Genomic DNA, 17614 nt, shown 5'->3' with positions numbered 1-17614 from the left:
CTTGGGGAAGGAGGGGGAGAAAAATTTAAAACTCAAAAGCTTATGGTATAGAAGTAATGGTTGAAAATTCAAAATAAATTAATTAATAATAAAAAATAAAATTAAAAAAACAAAAAAAAAATAGTGATGAATTTAGGTTTTAAAGCCTCCTTTTTCTGCTCTAGTATGGTAATTCCTGTCATCCCCTGCCTCTGGCCTGATCTGTATGACAATATTTCCAAGCAGCTGCTGAAAAGGAAGACAGTTTTCTAGATATAAATCCATATTGCATGATAAGTACAAGCAAATGAGAATCATTTCCAGGATTCATCTATAAAGCAACAAGATTTTTGCTTTTTAAAACATGGACAGGCTTTTTTTTTTATTTTCATGCTTATCTATCTATAGTATTAATCCTGATACCTTAGACGAAAAAAAAATAGAACTTTAGCATTTCCCCCGCTCTGGTATAACTTTATGCATGTGCATCATCTGGGGGACTTTAAATTCTTTTTGTAATTAAAATCCCAGGTCTGATCATCGATGCCTTTGGAGAACTGAGAGACCAGCAAGAACAAGTGAGAGAAGACATGGAGGTGTGCCTTATTGTGTTTTAGTTTTAGAATATAGACTACAGAGCTTTAGAACTGACAAGGATCACAAAAATGGGCTGAAGTGAATAGCCCAGGTCACATAGGGGAGGTAGGAGCAGAATAGGACTAGAAGCCTGGTCTCTGACTTCAAGGCTCATAAACTTCCTACTTCCTTACGTTATCTCCCTCAAGTCCAAGTATGTCTGCTTTTTTGTCTATCCAGACACAACCCTATACACAATTATGAATTAGATAAAGCTTATTTTAGTGTCCTTTTAAGTGGCCCTCTCCTGCTATCCTCCAGTGCCCTCATAGGATCATTTAGAGCAGGGAGGAACTTTTAGAAGTCATGTGGTCCAACCCATTTTATAGATGAGGGAACTGAGACATACAGAAGTTAAGTGACTTGCCCAAAATAACACAGGAATAAAGTTATAAAGATCTGACTCTAAGTTTTCTTGATACTTTCTGGATGCCTGCAGCGTCCCAATCTTGATAGCTTCCTGGTGCTCCAAAGCACCTTTTCCTCCCAACTGCATTAAAATTCTCTGAGAGGTATTTATATTTATATATATTTACATTTTAAGAGCAGTTTAGTAAACCCAATGTAATAAACCTCTAATAGTTAACATCTGTAAGATATTTTTAGGGCCTCCTTTAAATTTTTTGTGTAATAATCACTTATAAGTAGGGCCAGCATTGCTAATATTTTTATATCCTCTTACTTTTTTCCTAGACTAAATGTTTCATCTGTGGGATTGGCAATGACTACTTTGATACAACTCCCCATGGTTTTGAAACACATACATTACAAGAGCACAACCTAGCCAACTACTTGTAAGTACTTTTTTTAGATGGTAATTTTTATAGAGGGGAACTTGGACAAGAAGAGTAGTGATTATTCAGTAAATGTTATTAAGCACCTAAGTACTAGGCTCTGGGGATAAAAGTATAAAGAATCAAACAATGAGATTACCTTCTAGTGGGGCATTCTGATATCAAGTATCATAATAAAGAGCTGATTATAAAATGTCAAATTTTTAGAACTGTTAAGTCAAGGAAGGAAAATTTTGTTCCCTAAAAATTCTGTTTCCCTTATTATCATTTCTGATGAAAAGATTAGCTGTCTTACAGCCAGCCTCAGGCATACCAACCTTTTTTTCCCCCCATGAAGGCAAGGTATTGGTATAGGATTCATTTCCTCAGATTGAATGGCCTCAACACACAGGCTTCTCATACAGAGATGGAGACAGGTGACTGATTGTTACTAATGAGAGAAGAGTAGAGCAGATATTTCTATGTATGCTGCCATTCCTCTGGAACGGGTTTTTTTTTTTGGTTTTTGGTTTTGGTTTTTTTGGTGAGGCAGTTGGGGTTAAGTGACTTGCCCCGAGTCACAGAGCTAGTAAGCGTTATGTGTCTGAGGCCGGATTTGAACTCAGGTCCTCCTGGCTCCAGGGCCGGTTCTCTATCCACTGCGCCACTTAGCTGCCCCTGGAACGGGGGTTCTTAACCTCTTTTGTAACATGGACCTATTATTAGTCTGATGAAACATATGGACTCCCTTTCAGAATAATGCTTTTAAATGCATAAAATAGATAGGATTGTAAAAAAAAATCAATGATATCAAAATACAGTTATTAATTAAAAAAAAAACCAACAGGAAGAGATAGAGAATTTCTATTTAAAATAACTGCAGACAATATAAAATATTTGGGAGTCGCCCTGTCAAGACACATGCAGGGATTATATGAACACAATTTACAAAACACTTTTTAAACAAAGACAGATCTAAATACCTGGAGAAATATTAATTGCTTATGCATAGGCTGAGCTGGTATAACAAAAATGACAATACTACCTAAATTAATTTACTTATTCAGTGCCAAACCAATCAAACTACCAAAAAACTACTTCACAGAGCTAGAAAAAATAATAACAAAGTTCATCTGGAGGAAGAAAAGATTAAGTATATCAGATCAAGGGAATTAATGAAAAAAAAATATTAAGGAAGCCTGCCTAACAATGTTACCTAACAGTTAAGTCACATCTGACTTTTAGTGATCCCATGGACCATAATACACCAGGCCCTTCTATCCTCCACTATCTCTTGAAGTCTGCCCAAATTCACATTTGTTGTTTCCATGACATTATCTATCCAATTTCATCCTTTGCCCTCCCTTTTTTGTCTTCAATCTTTCCCAGCATCAGAGTCTTTTCCAGTGAGTCCTACCTTCTCATTGTGTGGCCAAAGTATTTAAGCTTCAGCTTCAGTATTTGATCTTCCAGCAAATAGCCTGAATTAATATCTTTAAGTATTGACTGATTTGACCTCCTTGATACCCAAGGGACCCTCAAAAGTCTCCTCTAGTACCACAGTTTGAAAGGCTAACAATACCAGATCTCAAACTACTCTACTAAGTGGTAATCATCAAAACACTTTGGTCCTGGATAAAAAATAGAGTAATCAACAGATCATATTAAGTATACGACATACTGAAGCAAATGAACACAGTAACCTAGTGTTTGATAAACCCAAAGATTCCAGTTATTGGGGCAAGATGTCACTATTTGACAAAAACTGCTAGGAAAACAAGAAAGTGGTCTGACAAAAACTAGGAATAGATCAACATCTCATACCATATACCAAGATAAGCTCAAGATGGATTTATGAATTAGATATATAGGTTGATATTATAAGCAAATTATGGAAGCACAGAAAACATTACCTGTCAGATCTTTAGATAGGGGAAGAGTTCATGACCAAATAAAAGATAGAGAGGAACACAGGAGGTAAAATGGATAATTTTAATTACATAAAATTTAAAAGATTTTGTACCAAACAAAATCAGGGCAGTCAAAATTAGAAGGAAAGGAAAAAACTGTTGGGGGAGGGGTGTATAGGAAGTTTCTCTGATAAAGATCTTATTTCATATATGCATGTGTATGTACATATATATAGAATTGAGCCAGATTTACAAAATAAAGGCCATTCTCCAATTAATAAATGGTCAAAGGATATGAACAGGCAGTTTTTAGAAGAAATCAAGGCTATCAATAGTTTTATAAAATATTCTAAATCAGAGAAATGTAAATTAAAACAACTCTGAGGGAAACATAAAGTAAAACAACTCTGAGGTAGTACCTCACAGCTATCAAATTGGGTAAGATGACAGAAGAGGAAAATGACAAATGCCAGCAGGGATGTGGGAAAACAGGTACACTAATGCACTGCTGGTGGAGCTGTACTGGTAGCCCAGCTATTCTGGAGAACAATTTGGAACTATACCTAAAAGGCCATAAAACTGTATATACCCTTTTTGACTCATCAACACTGCTACTAGGTCAATACCCCAAAAGGATCAAAAAAGAAAGACCAACATATACAAAAATATTGATAGCAGCTCTTTTTTGTGGTGACAAAAACTTAGAAACTGAGGGGGTGCCTATCTATTGGGGAATAACTAAACAAATTATGATTGTGATAGAATACTATTGTGTACCATAAATGGTATGGGAATGGTTTCAGAAAAACCTGGGAAGACTTATATGAACTGATGCAAAGTAGAATGAGAAGAACCAGGAGAACAATGTACACAGTAGTCACAATTGTAAAGATAATCAACTGTGAAAAATTTAGCTACTCTGATCAAATACAATGATCCACAACAATTCCAAAGGACTCATAATGAAAAATGTTATCACCTCTAAGGAGAAAACTGATGAGCTCTAAGTGCAGATTGAAGCATATATTTTTTCTTTATTTTTCTTGGGTTTTTTTTTCCACAACAAGGCTAAAGAAGAAATATGTTTTTCATGATTTCATGTGTATTTTGTATTGCATTTTTTGCCTTCTCAGTGGGTAGGGGAGGGGTAAGAGAATTTGTAACTGAAAGCAGAAAGAAAAAGAAAAAAAAAATTCACAGGCCCCAGCTTAAGAACCTCTGTTCTAGGATATGATCTCCTCCAGGGCAGTTTAATTCAACATATTTATTAAGTTGCTCCTACGTGAAAGGCATTGTGTAAGAGGTGGAAGGGGCAGAAAGGCAAAAAACAAAATTAAATCTGCCTTCAAGGGACTGCATTGGAGGTATCTGAGTACAGAGAGCAACCTGTGCTCAGGTTAAGTAAACAGAAGGTAATTTCAGGAAGAATAATAGCTAACTTTTATTTGTTCTAATGTCTTCAAAGTGCTTTTTTACATAGTTTTCATTGATCTTCACAACAGACAACCATGTGACTTAGGTGCTATTATTTATTCTCATTTCACAAGATGAGGAAACTGAGGTTGACAGAGCTGAAGTGACCTGCCCAGCATCACAAAGCAAATGTGTGTGATCCAAGATTTGAACTCAGAACTTCCTTACTCTAGTCCAATATTCTTTCCATTGAAAAACACTCAACAACTTGGATGGAGATGGGAAATCAGGAAAGGCTTCATGTAGGAGGTACCCCTGAGCTGAGGCTTGAAGGAAGTGAATTGTGGCAGGAGTGCATTTCTAGGCATGGGGGATACTGTAGGTGGAGTCATAAAGAGGGGAGACAGACAGTATAGATAACAGTAGGCCAGTTTGACTGGCATGTAAAATAAGTGAATGGCAAAATAAAGCCAGATCATGAAGGGTTTTAACTGCCAAGCTTAAGAGTTTGCTTCTCCTAGAGGTAAACGGGAGCCAGTGAAGTCCTTGAGCAGAGAGTGGCACAACTGAAACTTTCATTTTAGCAAAATTAATTTTGGTAGCTGTGTAAAGGATGTATTAGAAAGAAGATAAACTGGAAACAAAAAGACCAGTTAGAAGCCTTCTGCAATAGTCCAGGCAAGAGCTGATTAACACAAACTAGGTACAAGGCAAAGAGAAATGGAATAGCAAGACCTGCCAACTGAGTGAATAATGGAGGGAAATGGGGAGGAGGGGCAGTAAACGAGTATGAGGAATCAAGGACTCCCAGTTGACTAGGAGAATGATGGTGCCCCTAGAAGAAACAGGGAAGTTTAGGGTAAGGGGATGATGAATTTGAGATGCCAGTTAGGCATCTGACAGCAATATAGAACTAAAAAAAACTCAGAAAATAAATTAGGACATCATTTAAGTAGAGTTGACTCTTGAATCTATGTAAACTGTGCCCTTGAGCTCATCTCTTTCCTCTGAGAGTTTGTCCCCTTGATCATTCTCTCAACTCTCATCTTCAGTTTCTTCTCACACACTGATTTCTTCCCTGTACCCACCCTGGGAGGTCATTTGACTATAGGGAAACAAGGAAAGAGAGCCTAAGACATTCTTTGGGGGACCTATACTTCCTGGGAGATGGATGATGATCCAGGAAAGGAGAGCAAAAAGAAACACTCAGACCTTTAGGAGGAGAGAACCAGGAAAGAGCAATATCATGAAAACCCAAAGAGGAAATAAAGTAGTATCAGTAGAGAGGGAGGGTCAGAAGCCAGATTTTAAAGTACTGGAAAGTGAATGGGAAATAAAGCAATACAGGAAACAAACGTAAATTATTCTAGGAGTTTGACTATAAAGTGAAGACATATAGGATGATAATTTGAGGGAATGGTAGGGCCAACCCAGTTTTATATACAGGGAGACCCGGGAAAAGTGGCAGGTAGCCAGAAAGCATTCAATACCTAAGAAGAAAGGGAATGATAAAAGGGCAAGATCCCAGAAGAAATGAGATGGGGAGGGGATCAAGTGGCCAAACAGAAGAACTGAATGATAAAGACAAGGGCCATTTGAAGAAAAGCAAATTGGGGCAAAGTAGATGTTGTTTTGAGACAGAGTATGGAAGGAAGAACTAATGGCAAATGGTCTATATGTTCTTAGCAAAGTACAAGGTAATATGCCAAGACTGAGCTGGAAGAGGAAAAGGGGTTTGAAATGGCCATTTAGAAGAAATAAGGGAAAGAGCAGCTAGCACTGAAGAAGGTGTCCAGATATGCAGGGTCTTCCTAAGAAAGTAATTGCCTTCAGGGCCAGAAAATGGAAGAGTAAGAAGTGAAGAGATCTAGGATCAATGGTAGTTCACCAACAGTCATGTAGAGGTTCTAGGGGGCAGAGTGGAACTAAAGAACAGAGGAGGATAAGTACTGGGGAGTAGTGAGGTTATGATAGGAAGTGGGGAATTCAGTGAATGGACATGAACCCCAAAGTTAGAGACAAGTGGGAGCAGGAACTGGGACTATGCCTACCCTACAAATAGAGGGGTGGTGGCCTCAGCTTCTAAGGCCTGGTACTCACAACCAAATGATAGTGGTAGGTCGTTCTAAGTATCTGGTTCAGTAAATAAATGATGTTCAGATCTTCCAAACTGAACTCATACTTAGTGCAAGCTTCATTCCAAAATGACGGATAATGAGACGTAACCAGAAGCCATTTCCCATATGGAATAAATATGTACCTCCCAATCTCTGAGTTCCCCAAAGCATAGGCCTTTGTCTCCCTGGGGTTGGGATCTCTGATTGTTCTTCTAAGGCTTTCAAATGGAAGTGAGTTCCCAAAAGAGCCGATCCCCCTGAGAGCTAGACTAAACTAATACTCAGTTTTAACTCTGTAGCTGCATCCTAGGATGGAGAGGATAGACTCACACCCAAAAGATAGCCTGTACATGGAGCAAGCACAGGCTCCTTCCCTCCTTAGTTCTGGTGCCCTCAGGCCTGAGATCTCACCGAGTCCTCCTTTAAACAAGGCTTTGTGAAAGAAATGTCTTTATAGTATCCTGATGTTTGGTTAATATGGTCATAAACCATCTCCTTCCTTACCTTATCCTGAGCTTCAATCTCCTACTTCACATATTGTCTCTAGCTTTTTAGAAAATGGAAAGCAGTTATTCCTCAAAAGAAAGCTGAGTACTCTGATTTTTGAGGTTTAATAATTTTTTTCATTTGAAAATAAATTCTTGAGTCCTTAGAGCTTGTGACCTCTTCCTGTCCCTTACCCTAGTTGTGAAAGGGATGAAAAGAAGGTAAAGACAACTTTGGATTGCTGCTGAAACACACATATAAACACACACACTGCTGATGCCTGTCTCTCTTAATGTTTTAGGCTAACTGATGTCTTGGCAACATGAATTTCAACTGATTATTGATTTCCCTTTGTTCTACTTTTCTCATCCTTATTTCAGGTTCTTTCTGATGTATCTGATTAATAAAGATGAAACAGAACACACAGGTCAGGTGAGAGAAATTATGTTTTTAAGCATCAATCACATTGTCTGCTTAGGCTAATGAAAGTGTGTACAGACACACACACACACACACACACACACACACTCTCTTTCTCTTTCTTCCCTGGGAATGGGAAAAGACTGCCCAGTTCCCTTAAAACAGAAATGAAGGTTGGTTGTTCATTTATCATTTATCTCTCTGGTTAAGCTCATCTTTGAATCATGAACTCTTTGTGAATATACCTCTGTTGATTTTTATCTTTAAGTGGGTGGGTCTGTAAACCAAGACCTGTGAAGGTCTTAAAATAAGAAGTGTCACACATATTTAACTTCTTAATCCTTCACCCATGCTTTCTTCTGGCAAGGAATGTCAGATTCATTTCAGTATTCAATAGCTTCATCTGCTGTCTCTGCGTGTAAGCCTTAAGAAGCAGTAGCAGAACTAGAGTGGGGTAGAACTGTCCCCCAGGATCGGAGGTGAGAAGAGCAAGCAGGAAGGGGATCATATGATAAAGAATCAGAGTAAAACTGTATGAGAGCATAAGAGATAGACTTAGGGATTGAATGAATAAGAAAGTATTTATAAAAGTGCTTCTTATTTGTTAGCCATTGTGCTAAGCTTTAGGATACAAAAAACAAGAGCCAAGACAGTACACTCAAGAAGTGACATTCCAATGGGGGAGGCAATCTGTAGAGGAGTTTTGGTTTGGAGTGATTGGACAATTTATACAGTAAATACTGTAAGGATAACAACACAGTGAATAACCACAGTTCCAAAGAACTCATCATGAAACATGCTGACCACTTCCCGAGAAAGGACTGATGGACTCAAGAGTACAGTTTGAAACAAATTTTTCTTTGGCCATAGCTAATGTGAAAATTTCTTTTGCATGACTACACATATTTGCAATGGGTTTTGTTTTTCTTGACTTCTCAATGGGTGGGGAAGGAGGTAGGATAAAATTTGGAACTGAAAAAATAAAATTTAATTTATTATATATTATTATATAATAAATATAACTATATATTTAGATAATAAAATTTATATAATAAAAATTAAAATTAAGAAAAAAGAAAGCTATCTATTCAGTGAGTGGAATCATAGGGGAGCAAATTGGCACACCCTTTGTAGTACAAATGGCAGTACTTACTTGATTACGGTTCCAAAACTAAAAAATAGAGTGGTATGGGCCCAAAGGCAAGGTGCCTACCATAACCAGGAAGAGAATAAAACATGGCTAGGCCTTGCTTGAAATAGTAGATTTGTATCACATCAACAATAACCACAGAGGGGTTCCAGTTAAGAAAAGGAGAACATATGAAGAATTGGAACATGAGAGGGGGGAAAAGATACGGGTGCATATATATGACGCGAATGTATCTAGGAAAAGAATGTTATGTTTCACAGAATCATCTATGACTAAGTGTGAAGGAAGAATCATGAGAAGGTGAAGGGAAGAAACCAAAACAAACCCATGTCTGAAGCCATGGGAAACTAGCACATATACAAACAAGGAACTGGGTTTTCTCCACACTTAAGGGCTAAAACCACAGCATAAGATAAGTGGTTTCTTGACAGGTTTCAATGTTATACCCTCCCATCAGTCCAGGCTGCCATCACATAACATCTAACTGCCTTTGTAGGAGAGCTGGGATACTTTAGATTGTAGAAGGAATAGGAATAATTCTTAATGGTGAGTGTAGGCACAAAAAGTAAAATCTGACTTCACATTCCTGAACCTTTTTGCTTGTTTCTTACCTATGTATAGGCGTGTAGGGTAGAGGCATCTGAGAAGAATTAAGGTCATGGGAGTCATCAATGTGGACATGTGATGGGGATAGAGTATAAGGGGGGGCCAGTGTAGCTTAGCACCTCTCTTTGTGCCATGAAAATGAACTGATAAGAACTAAGTTACAGGTGGAAGGACCCCGTTTGCCCATTATGAATGTCAATTCTGGCAAAATTCTATGTCTAAGTCTAACCCACAGTGAAAAGAGAAAATAAAGCTGAGAGAAAAATGAGGGTAATGGAACGCATGTATGCGGAACAAGAATGTAAAACAGGTATCCTTTGTTCAAATTATTTCAGGAATCTTACGTCTGGAAGATGTATCAAGAAAGATGTTGGGATTTCTTTCCAGCTGGTGACTGTTTTCGTAAACAATATGAAGATCAGCTTGGATAAGTGTGATGAGATAAAAGGAGGTACCACATAACCAGTCAACTCTCTACAAAAGGAATTCTGTACCACGCCCATGTATAGTACTTCAGCAGTGATGTTTGAGAAACACTTCTTTATCAAGAACCTGTCATAAATCTCTGACTTTGGAAATTGACTAGGCTTTTTGTGCCTAACAGACCTTTGCTGTGAGACTTACAAATCCATATTTGAAGAAGAGAAGAAACTATGTCAAAAAACTTATTTACTTTCCAATTGTAAACCTAGAGATAGGTTACTGGCATGGTTTTGAATCCCATCATTCTTTATGAGTTTGGAAACAGTCAAAAGGGCTGAAGAAGATTTTTAGTCTTAAATGCACAATATCTGAAACTTTAAAAGAACTTGAATATCAAGTGACGATGTCTCCATTTGTTACTCATGGTCTGAACTTAAAAAATGTTTTAACTACGGTCAATTTTCCCCATGGTACTTGCTAGTGAATATATCCAGATACAGCCTGAAAAGCTTTAACAGTTAAAGAAATAGAGAAAACTCAACACTTTATCGACAATGAAATATCGATTAAGTGCCTTAAAACTTCTGTAGACATAGCTATGCAAGTTTTTTATGTTAGGTTTTAGATGGAAAGTTTCATTAATTAGTTGTGCTGCTCTTCTATTTTAATGTATGAAACTGATTCTGTCAATAGCAGCTGGCCAGTAGCTGTTATTAGAAGAAATGTACTGTATCAGAAACTGAAAATCTAAATCTCATGCCAAAATTAAGTAACGCTTCATGGTCCTTTGTAAGTAGTAAATCTGATACATTTAGGCGTTTCTCCTGAAATAAAAACGAAGTGCCCCCTGCAATAAAATGTTACAAACCAAAGCTCAGTATGGCCTCATCTAATTTATCATATACTCTGCCTGTAGCCATAACATGAAAACTGAGAGAAATGACATGAGACAGAAAAGACCCAACACCCAGACCGAGGGAAAAAATAGTTTTACCAGCATTTATAATTTATTTTTCCCAAATGCATACAGGTACCAATCATACCTTGTTCTTGTCACATCCTGTTATTCAGCAGCACCTAATTGCTGTAAACAAACACCGGGGACTAGATGGAACCTGGATTTTACTCTTAGCAGATGGGAAGCCCATGGGATGGGGGACAGCATTCTACTTGCTTAAGAAAGTTGGGTTATTAGAATTCTATGCCAGAAAGAATGATTGGAATGAAACTCTGTAATTTATTATGCCAATTGTTGTCTGAAATACAGAGGGAGGCATACTACCATAAGCATGCTGGAATGCTGATCTGGGGGTGTGCTATTGCCTCATTCATGTCTCTCTTTAATCCACCCAGCTCCAGCTCTGCAAGCATTTTTTTCTTTAAGAAATCATGCTGTCCAGCCAATCTTCAAGCTCTTCCTCAGTAACATTTTTGGATGTACATGGTGGTTGCTCAGATTCCAAACTCTTTTCTTCAGTCACAGAGAGTTTTTCAGGAACTGGGGAAATAAAAACAATATAACATTTCACTAATCTCTATCTGAGGATGGGTAAGGCTTCCCAACAGTTTGTTCCATGATACAAGCTGGCCTTCTCTGGTACCTTTCATGCCATGTATATATAAATAAATTTGATTTTTCACTGATAAAAGATCATTCCTGCCCTCCCCAAATAGAACACCTAAGCAGATGAGGACTAAATTAGCTAAACTTATATAATTCTGAAACTGAGGTTCACAAAGTCCTCATATTATTGAACCAACAGCCAGATTATCATTCCTTTCCCTTATAGCAAACTGGAAGTTAATGAGGTATCTGATATTCAATAGAAAAAGAGGAAACTGCCCCAGGAGTCTGCCCATTGATTTCCATTGTAGCCAAAACAAATTATTTTCTTACCTGCTATATGCACAAAATAAAAAGTGTAAGTCCACAAAAAGCCCATGGCAAAGGCCAGGGAAGGTGGCACAGGGGGAAGGGAACAGTTTCCAGAAGATACTGGTAGCATGTTCTAAAGATGAAATGTGGGTGATGGGTCCATTCAGGTACATACCTAAAAGGCATGATGCTGAAAAAGACTAGATGCAAAAGGATAGACTTAGGGCTATATGTATCCTACCATACTTTAAAGCATCAAGGGTTTAATTTAAAGCCTTAGGCTGAAGATCATAATCAAGTCTGCAACAGTATTTGGGCTATCTCTATAGTGAGGAGGATGCTCTCAGAAAGGTCAGCTCAGAGTGAAGCAGAGATATAAGCACAAAGATAGATATCAGTACACAGCCCTGGATCAATGTCAAATGCCATTAAGACTATGTATGCAAGATGGAATTAAGACAAGCCTGCCTGTTTGCACTAATAAGCCAAAATAAAGGAATCAGAAAAGACTAGAGGAAGGAAGAAACAAAATCAAAGGCATACCATTTTCCTCTTGGACCATCTTCCCATCTTTTTTGGTTTTGGGACCTTGATATGTCTGAGCTGTTAGAGTGTTATCTTCCTCTTTTACTGGAGCATCTAAATTTAGCAGCAGATCAAATTCTTCATCTAGGTGGTCGACAGTTTGCTGCAGTGGTGGAGTGATTTTCTGAAAAGCTTCTGAAGAGCCTGGCCTAGGCCCATCTTTACCCGGGAGCACTGGATGGCTGGCAGCATCAGAGATCACATCAGAGCCTGGCCCCAAGGGCCATCTCATCTGCATACCCAGCCCCTTGCCATCTTCCATTTTCTTTGGTTTCAGCTGGGGAAGCTCTAGAGGAGCTGTAGTCTTAAGAACCAAGCACAGAACTGAGTTGACTGAGAGAATTCGTAAAACCACCTAGAACCAGCCTATATTTCGCAAGTGGGAACACAACAAGAGGGGCTGCCTGCTGCCTCCCTCTCCTGACTAAATAGTACAGTAAAAATAGCAATTGAGGGGAGCCACGTTTTCTCTAGTACTATGAATACCCATCATCTACTCTTCTACACAGTTGGGTTCCTTTTTAAATTGGCTGAGACTATTTAAATGTCAAAACTGGTTTGAGAAATCAAATGCAAATGCAAATCCATGTGCAAAAATGCCTTAGGATTCATTTAATACCTATGGTATCTTATTAGGATATGTGAGATCTGAAAGCTCATCTAGTAAAACCTTCCCAACTCACGGTGAGACAGTCATCACTGTAAGTGTTCACTGTCTCAAAAAACTGCCCACTGCACTTTTAGACAGCTTTTGGACAGTTAGCAGTTTTAGATAATCAGACAATTCTTTCTTAAATTGAGCTAGATTCTGTTTTCCTATAACTGGTCCTACTTCTGCCCTCTGATCCACAGGAATAAGATTCATAATGCCCCCTCCCCATGCCCACCTGCCCTCCAGGTACTTGAAAACAAATATCATGTCCCACCTAAATCTTCTCTTCTTCAAGTTAAGTATCCCCATGCAATTAGTCTCTGGAAATTATGTCATAAGAAAACAATTAATCATTCTTACTCATGCCTGTCTGAGGCAGCTCTAGTATATTCCTCAGACTTGGTGCCCAGAATGAAATACAATCCTCCACAAGACCACTCTTTCCCCTTCCTGGCCACACACTTTAATTAACGTAGCCTAAGATAGCACCAGGTGGTTGGCTGGTTGGTGTGGTTACTGTTGTTTTCAGCAGCCATTTGATATCTCTGGCTCATATATCAGGTTTGCAGTAAAACAAAAAATCCTACATCTTTTTCATGTGAACTGAACATTCCCCTCAAGTCAAGGCTTTCTACACTAACCTGCATACATCCATCAAACATTCCCCCCACCTCAGCTACTGAATCAGATTGAATGGGGTTCTACAAATAACTTACAGAAGAAGGGAAAGGGTTTGCAGCTTGCACTCTGCAAGATTTCCATAAGAAGAGCCAGAGCTACCTTTGGTAGTACAATCTATCTACTACATTTGTGTTTACTCAATAATGTCTTTATGCATAAATCTTTGTGTCATTAAAAAAAGTGAATGTCACCCATAATAAGTCACTGGAAAAATGAATACAGGACACTTAATGAATAATACAAAGATGAGCTGGCCAGTGTTCCAAATAGAAGCCATAATCAGCCTCTGTTCTCCTTGTTTTAATTCTCCATATGTAACTGTTCCCACACTGATACTGTACCAATCACAATGATCATTATTCAAGTGCCATGAGATTTATTTTAAGAGCTTTTTTTTTTACCAAATTTCTAAAGTTCTGTTCTCAAAGCTATATATATATACTCTAATACCTTCCCCATTGCAATAGCCCATGTTTTCAAAGAACATAAACAACTTCCTTTATGTTTCAGGGAACATCTTTGCCATGTAGTTGTACTTCAGTGGGTAACAAATGTGGTCCCTTGTAAACAAAAGCAGCTCTGCTGCAGCATATCCCTATGTGTCTTTTCACTCGGTCTTTTGCCTGACTTCCAATTCCTATCAGCTCTGGCTTCTACCTTCCCAGCCGGTAATTGCTTCTCTTTGGACTAAAGTGAACTCTTAGGCCTTTTTAGGTCAAAAAGTCTGTGACTCTCTTCTTCCTAACCCTGTGGTCCTTCCCCCATTCCCAAAAACCCATTGTAGGGGCAAAGATGATATTCTTTGCAGAGCTTCAAATATAAAGGAAAGAAAAGAGTAGTGCAGGAAGGATCACAGTCACTTGTCCCCTCAGCCTCTGGATAATATAAATTATGATGCATACAACAACTTGTTGATGAAGCATTAAGCATCAGAGATGGCAAAAGTGGATCCAAAACAATATCATGAGGCATTTACTCTTGGCAGGAGAACTGGGAAGATGGGGCCTCCTTTCTCTTGTGTTTGAAGGAGTGTTACCTGGACTAACTCAGCAGCCACATTCAGCCGGAGTGACAGAGGCAGTTCTTGAAGGGCTTGGACCAGCGACTCACAGTCCACAAACAGGGCTGAGATCTGCAGCACAAAATGGCAGAGTGAATATGAGGATTAATAATAACCTCCTGAAAATAAAAGGAAAGCAGGCAACAGGAAGCAACTATATAAATTAATCACTCATGAGTGATTTTGTTTTAGATTCTTCCTTATTTTCTATACTACCCAAAAATTCATGATTGTCACCTTGGACGACCTAGGTTCAAATTATGGCAGGACCAAGATGATGAGTACCACATAATGGGAGCAAAAAAAACTTTTATTAAAGGTGATGCAAATAAAAGTGCTAAAAAGAGAAGGGGTACTAAATACTAAAGTACTAAAAAAAAAAGCAGGGGAAGTTCCGGCAAAGTCCCTGGCTGTACAGGAATCTCCTGGCATCACTGGCTCAATCACAATCCAGATGACAACTTCATCAAGTCAATCAGAAGCTCCTTTTATCCAGATTCCCTTTCAGTATACAAGCCTCAGAGTCCCATGGGACACAGAGACAGCTGTTATAAATAAAGTTGTGCTGAGGCCTGGTTGGGGACAGACAGCAGTCTGTTGAGCAAGTGTTACATGTACTTCCATTAGCTGAATTTGGATGGCAGACAACTGGGACTGAGAAAGAACCTATAACCTATCCTTCCATAAAAAATCTTCCACAAACGTTAGAATGGTCAAAATCAAAATTACAATGAAAACATACATGTGATAAATAAGGCCACTGTATCTATCAGGCTTGTTTCTAGTCCACATAGTTTCCCTCACTTGGAACACCCTTCCCACTCCTATCCGAATCCTACTCCTCCATGTGGCCCAACTCAAATCCTACCTCCTCCATGAAGTGTTCTACCATGATTTCTCTTTCCTATGAAATCACAGCAGTTACTCACTGTTGTGTTCCTTTGGCACTTATCATATACTACCCTTGAAGATCTTTTATGCTGTTGTCATATCACTCATTAATTCATATTGTTATTTAACTTTTTTATGTGTCTTATATTTGCCACCTAGACTGTAAGCTCTTTAAGGGTAAAGACTAACTATAATGTATCTTTGTATCCCACATAATACCCAGAACAGTGCTAAGAATATACTATTCAAGCATTTAGATATTCAATGGATGAAAAAAGAGTGTAAAGAATTTGAGTAAATTTAAAATAATCATTTTTTTCTTCTTTAAGACAAATTTTCCTCTAGAAATGTATGAAAGCTCCTGGTTTAAGTTATACAATAATATTTTTATGGTCATCCCAAGAAAGATACTGAATCTTTGACTCCCCAAGCATCCATGTCCAAAGGTCCCACGTTACACATGGAATACAGTTCTTTCAAGTGGAAAGCATCATAGGGACTCTACTGTACCCCCTTCTCCTGGCTCAGATTTCCCTCCTGTCAAGAATCCCTTATTTGAAGAATCTCAGTGGGCCTAGTTGCTCAACTCTCTTTTCTATTTCACCTCTCTTTTCTCTTTATGTTCCCCCCAAATCCCTATATCTCTGGGGTGTAGAAGGAGGAGGACAGGAACAAAAGCAAAAAGGAAAAGAGAACATTGAAGAGAATTTAAATAATTTTAAAAGGCCATCTATACCATACACTCATAAGCAAAACTGGATATCCTTCAAATATATCAAACAGTCCACTGAATAAGACTTCCTATATCCACCCATCCAGCTTTGCATTGAGAATTCAAGAAATAAAGCAATCTGGTTACACACATCCCAGTCTTTATCATCCAAATATACTGTGCTCTTTGTAGTGAAACCCTCAAAAAATGTTTTAATATGATGTTATGACTTCTGGTCTGTGGTGTTTATTTAATTTCCTGTTTTGAGAAAGTTGTCTTCAAAGTTCAACTAAGGAACCAAGTTCCTACTCAAAGCATTTCCCAATTCCCTCAGTTATTAGTACTGTCTTCATCTGCAAATTATCTTACATGTTTTATTTCCCTAGGAGAATGTGAACTTCTTGAAGGTATGGACTGGTTTCTGGTTTTTGCTTTGTAGGCCCAGAGCCAAGCCCAGGGCCTAGCCCTAGAATATAGTTTACACTTAGATGTTTATCTTCTATGACTCTTTCCAATTACTCTCAATTTCTTTTCTTCAGAATGCAGAATTTATACTCTATGCAATTCAACATTTCTTAAGCACCTATAATGGGCAGCTAGGTGCACAGTGGATAGAGCTCCAGGTGTGGGGTCAAGAAGACCTGAATTCAAATCTTGCTGGGCAAGTCACTTAACCTTGTTTGCCTCAGTTTCCTCATCTGAGCTGATGAAAGAAATGGCAAACCACTCTAGTATCGTTACCAAGAAAATCCCAAATGGGGTCATAAAGAGTCAGACACAACTGAAATGACTGAACAACAAGATCTCATCCTGAGCTAGCATGAAGCCAAGAGGGCATAATAGATATAATGGGGGACTGCCTAGTCCTTATTAGTATGTGCAGAATGATCAACTGATGTAAATCCCATGTGGATTTCGAAGCACATATAGGTATTCTGTAACTGGTTCCAGTCTGCTAATCACATAGTGAATAGGAGCTTCTATGATTCACTGCGGCTGCACAGCTGGAACTTAGAGTATATTCAAATGGCACTAGGTGACCCTGTCCTTCTCTTTAGTTGACTCTGGCTGATGGAGCTCAGGTGAGAGAAGAGAAAATACGCTGCTGCGGGAAAAGGCCTCAAGCCTTCTCCATCCAAGACTAACATGTGGCCCATGGAGACAAATCTCAGTTCTTTGTGTCAGCATTTGTTCTTTCATTTTAGGTCAAGGATACTGGAGTCTATGACTTTTTTTAAAGTCAA

General features: G+C 38.5%; 2 protein-coding genes across 2 annotated transcripts in view; one reads left to right on the top strand and one right to left on the bottom strand.

Annotated features, from left to right (window-relative positions):
- RYR3 (ryanodine receptor 3) overlaps positions 1-10785 on the top strand; it is a 731065-nt gene extending 720280 nt beyond the window's left edge. Inside the window, exons 100-103 of the mRNA XM_078151313.1 lie at positions 511-575; positions 1309-1409; positions 7695-7746; positions 9826-10785. Of these exons, the coding sequence (XP_078007439.1) occupies positions 511-575; positions 1309-1409; positions 7695-7746; positions 9826-9921 (314 nt within the window). The 3' untranslated portion in view covers positions 9922-10785. The remainder of the gene's footprint in view (positions 1-510; positions 576-1308; positions 1410-7694; positions 7747-9825) is intronic.
- Positions 10786-10898: 113 nt separating this feature from the next.
- AVEN (apoptosis and caspase activation inhibitor) overlaps positions 10899-17614 on the bottom strand; it is a 196047-nt gene continuing 189331 nt past the window's right edge. Inside the window, exons 5-7 of the mRNA XM_078151639.1 lie at positions 14744-14839; positions 12333-12678; positions 10899-11411 (exon numbers count right to left, since the gene is read on the bottom strand). Coding sequence (XP_078007765.1) covers positions 11293-11411; positions 12333-12678; positions 14744-14839 — 561 coding nt within the window. The 3' untranslated portion in view covers positions 10899-11292. The remainder of the gene's footprint in view (positions 11412-12332; positions 12679-14743; positions 14840-17614) is intronic.

Source organism: Phascolarctos cinereus, unplaced genomic scaffold (genome assembly GCF_003287225.1).
Source record: "Phascolarctos cinereus isolate Bilbo 61053 unplaced genomic scaffold, phaCin_HiC Scaffold_3;HRSCAF=262, whole genome shotgun sequence".
Lineage (NCBI taxonomy): Eukaryota > Metazoa > Chordata > Mammalia > Diprotodontia > Phascolarctidae > Phascolarctos > Phascolarctos cinereus.
Note: the sequence above shows the minus strand (reverse complement) of the source record. Positions and strands in the feature narration are given on the sequence as shown.